The sequence below is a fragment of the Morus notabilis genome, unplaced genomic scaffold (genome assembly GCF_000414095.1).
Source record: "Morus notabilis unplaced genomic scaffold, ASM41409v2 Scaffold570, whole genome shotgun sequence".
Taxonomy (NCBI): Eukaryota; Viridiplantae; Streptophyta; class Magnoliopsida; order Rosales; family Moraceae; genus Morus; species Morus notabilis.
In genome coordinates this window covers 408429-412722 of record NW_010358717.1, presented here as the reverse complement: position 1 = coordinate 412722, position 4294 = coordinate 408429, and the positions used below count along the sequence as shown (strand labels likewise).

Here is a 4294-nt window from a genome sequence, read left to right as displayed (position 1 = left end):
TTAACGCTTAAAATTTAAGTCCTGCTGCTCTAATTTATAAAAAATAATGATTACAAAAAAAAACATGAATCTGTTAATCTCTGAAAAAATTTAAATTTTAATCATCAAAATCAAAAACCATGATTTAAACGCATAAATTTAATAAATCCTTGGTCTTTTCATACTGATTTTGAAAGAGAAAAAAATCTGGATCTTAATTAAAGTTGATTTCTTCTAATGAGCCTGAAAGAAAGGTTGTTTCTAATTTCGCATTTTCCATAGCATAGCATGTCATGTGCTTTTCAAGATAAGGTTATTTTATTTAGTACAAATATTCATAAATTCAATGAGCTAGTAACTCAAGATAAGGCTTTCAGAGAGTTCCTTTGTTGCTGATGACAATGATGATGACGATGGATGAGAGACAAGCTGGGAACAAAAACTTTAATCTCATTATTGCAATCCAGAACACAATAATGGGAATTCATGAGGAACCCCACAAGGGCGTCCCCAGTTTTCAAGTGGAATGGTAAAAGAAACAGGAATAAGATATACAAAATAATAATAATAATAATAATAATAATAATAAAATAAAAAAGAAATTGCCTTGGAAATTCCATATTCCATTGATTTACATGAGTGTATGTACAAGTTACAGTTTGGTGATCATCATGGAAACTTCAAACAAACTCATTCCCTCTCTCATTGCTCAACCTCCGATTAGCTTTTGCTGACTGGGGTGACATTTCCCAAAGTACTTAAAAATTAGTTGGAAAAAGAAAAAAGAAAAAGAAAGGAAAATTTACAATTGGAAACAAAGCTAGTCTTCTCCTTGGACATTTGTATCACAAAATTTCCCGTCCATCCGGTTTTGGACAGCTTTCACAGCTGCGACTCTAGCAGCGGTGGCGGCTCTATTTGCGGCCATGACTGCCTTGTTCACTTGTTCATCTACCCGGTGAAGGTTAATTGCATTCTCTGCTGTTCTCCTAGCAGCCTGAGATTTCATTTAAGCCATACAAAAAGAATTCAGTACCTCGCATAATGATCCAAAATAACACAATAAACTTACTAAAACAGAAGTGGTACTTTTATGATAGTGCATAATCATACAAATAGTACGCATTTTTTAAAATCTGAAGGTTAAAAAATGCGCAAGCAAACTACCTGAACCGCTCTAAGAACTGCATCAGTTAGTGGAGGTAAAGAGTGCTTCAGAGAGCCACCATCCCATTCACCGCATCTGGTGTCGCCGCTTCTGAAAGTGTACATGCCATAGCCTTGCTTTCGGCCTTCATGCCATGACCCTTCATAGCAATGGCCATTGGCAAAGTGATACACTCCAAATCCGTGGATTTTGTCACCAAAATATTCCCCTGCGTACCTATCTCCATTTCTACATGAAAAAAGGAAACAAAAGAAAAAGGGATTTATTTACTGCCATCGGATTCCTTCCTAAGAATATGTACAAATTAGGCAGATGCATTAACTTCTCTTGGTACCAAGCTTTTAATACCACAAGGAAAAGGGCCAATAACATTGAGCTATTCAAATAGAAAAGAGCAGTAAGATTTGAGCTGAAATTAAATCTATGAAGCACTCTAGTGAAACTATCCAAGCATAATTCAACTAAAGAATAAAAGTACAGAAGTTTCTCAGTTTGCTTTAAAATAAACATTACTTAGGAATCAAAATTAATACCCAACACAAACTATAAGGAGAAAGAAAGATCTTTCAACCTCCTGAAAAATTTGAAATCTTTGCAGCATTAATAAAGCAGAACATAAAAGTTATAAATTAAAAGGACAAACAAAAAAGGGCTGAAGAAGTGTTGGTATTTGTATACGTGCACAAACCTATAAAGATTCTTCCTTTCATCCAAGTAAGAAAAAGGTAAAAACAATTCAGAATTAGATCAACTGTTTTATTCATGAAATCAAAAGAGAAACTAAAAATACATGCAAAAAAACGATGGTAAAGAATCCTTTAGCAACTCAAGAAAAAATCCAAGTAAAGCTCAAGAACAAGAATTCATTCATCAAATTAAGCGAAGAACGATCCAGTGTAAGCATAAAATGAATTCCAGAGCAAAATTCCCTTTAAAAAAAAACTGAAATTTCCTTAAAAATAGAAAAGGAATTGAGAAAGATCCAGAACTGACCTAAAATGGTAGCATCCAAGGCCGTGCTTGACGCCGCACTTGAACTCCCCAACATAGCAGCTCCCATCGGCGCAGCTCTGAACTCCGACGCCATGGCTCTGGCCGTTACACCACTCTCCGGCGAAGGAATCCCCTGTGTAAAACCTGTAAACTCCATAACCATGCCTCAACCCCTGCCTGTACTGTCCTTTGTACCGACTTCCTCTCGCCCAGCTCTCAATCCCGTAGCCGTCGTACCTCCCATCGATCCAATCCCCCTCGTATCTTCCATTAACGAAGAAATTGTAAACTCCGCTGCCATTACACCTTCCTTTGTGGAACTCTCCCTCGTAGAAATCGCCATTGCCGTAGAACTCCACTCCTTCTCGAATAATCCGCCTCGAATTCGGCGACTCCGCCTTCGACTCGCCGATGAACCACTGGACCGGCTTCGAATTCTTGCTGTGCTTCGAGATCAACGAGTGCTTGATGATCGAGATGCTCTGGTTGATCAAGCTCTTGTTCTTGTTCGCCAAGAAGAGCGTAACGGCGACGAAGATTAGGGCTAAGAGGAGGTTCTCGGAGGTCGAAATCTCATCTCTTCTGAGGTAGAAGAAAATGAAGAAGATAAGGGTTAGGAGAGAGAGAGAAGCCGTGAGGAAGAAACTGCGAGTGAACCGGTTTGGACCGGTCCGGGCTCTCAGGGTAGCGGTCGAACCGGACCGGACGGGTTTTCTCTTCTGCTGCTTCTTCTCCTCCTCCTCGTCGACGTCGTCGTTTTGGGCGGCGATAACGTCCGCCTCGTTAACGGAGGTAAGGCTGTGTATGGACGATCGGATGGTCGGCGACGACCGGAGGAGTGAAGATTGCGTTCTCGTGAGCTTCGCCTGGCTCATCTGGCCGTCCATTGACACGAATCCCGTTGAATCCCCGCCGTCCGATCTTCTTCCTTTCTCTCTCTTCTTTTTAATAAGTGTTCCTATAACGCGAGATTCTTATCAGCAACGTCGTCGTTTCGGACGCCTCCGGCGACATCTCAGGCGGCACAGGATAAGCAGTGTCCCCTCCTAGCGGCGCACGTTAGCTGCAACTGAAAGAGCGCTCTCTCAGAGACAGAAAAAAATAGAAACTCAGAGAGAGAATTGGACAGAGAGAGAGAGAGAGGGGGGGGAAAAGACTGAAAATCTGTGTGAGAGAATTGGACCTGGTTTTGATTATTTATCGTGCAATAAGGGAGAGGGACTGAGATTCAATCTCCGCCGTCGGATTGGAATTTAGACGGTTGGACCGAGCAGAGACTTTTAAACCGTTGGATTTACGTGAGGAGAAAGACGCGACCGTCTGAACTGGGGCTCGGTGCCTTTTTCGCTTTACACTCACTGTGCAGGCCCGGCACGTGCCACGATTCAGTTTCCTTTTTTTTTTTTTTTTTTTTTTTTTTTTCCAATTTTTAAAATTTGGGGCGCTTTTGATTAAAAGGGGAAAGAGGCATCATAGTTAGACCTAGACGGTCTTAAGCTAGCTTCTGAGGTCACATCAAACGTTGGCGTCGCGTCCGACGGTCGTCAGAGGCCTCGATCGTTCTTACCCGCTTTGGGGCCCACCGAATTTCTCTCAGAGATAATAAAGGCAAACACCAAATTAATAATTATGCAATGCCCTTGGGAAATTTCTGTGTCCCCTTCAAATCCGTATTATGTCCTGTGTTAGGAGAAGAATTTGATTTTATCTCCAACTTCATCTGGTTTCTACGTTTGTCTGATTTCTCCTGCTTATTATTATTATTGTTTTGAATTGATTATAAAAAAGTCTTTCTGCAATCAGGCCTCGTTCACTTACGAATTTAAATTTTTAATTTGAGTTAAAATGTGATATTTTTTTAAAGTTTTTAACTATAACAAAAAAAATTAGATGTGATATTTTCTGAGAGCTTTTTACTGTAAAAATTTAAGACTGAAAACTCAAATCGATAAAATGAACAAAGCCTTTAAAACTTAACATATATTTATCTCTTTAAAACTTAACATCTATTTCTCTCAATCTGTGAAAAGTTAAAAAAAAACTCTTTCTATTACAGTTTTTAACATAAAAGAACATGTATATCAAAAGAAAAAGATCGTTGAACGATCCCCGTTCACTTCGCTGATTCGAGTTTAGAATTCGAGTTGAGATGTG

The 4294-nt window shown here is 39.6% G+C and overlaps 1 protein-coding gene across 1 annotated transcript; it reads right to left on the bottom strand.

Moving 5' to 3' along the window:
- Positions 1–587: 587 nt before the first annotated feature.
- On the bottom strand, positions 588–3293 carry LOC21403079 (MORN repeat-containing protein 1). Its single transcript, XM_010093067.2, has 3 exons — positions 2141–3293; positions 1147–1375; positions 588–976 (listed from the first exon to the last, which is right to left on the bottom strand). The coding sequence occupies exons 1-3, from the start codon at positions 3025–3027 to the stop codon at positions 800–802; spliced, it is 1293 nt and encodes a 430-aa protein (XP_010091369.1). The 5' UTR covers positions 3028–3293; the 3' UTR covers positions 588–799.
- Positions 3294–4294: the final 1001 nt, after the last annotated feature.

What these genes read in the sequence shown, in the direction of transcription:
- LOC21403079 (XM_010093067.2), bottom strand. Translation starts at nt 3,027, where the DNA reads ATGGACGGCCAGATGAGCCAGGCGAAGCTCACGAGAACGCAATCTTCA. An exon ending in CTTGGATGCTACCATTTTAG is followed by an intron (nt 1,376 to 2,140) that starts GTCAGTTCTGGA and finishes TTTTTCATGTAG; the next exon opens with AAATGGAGATAGGTACGCAG. An exon ending in CAGTTCTTAGAGCGGTTCAG is followed by an intron (nt 977 to 1,146) that starts GTAGTTTGCTTG and finishes ATGAAATCTCAG; the next exon opens with GCTGCTAGGAGAACAGCAGA.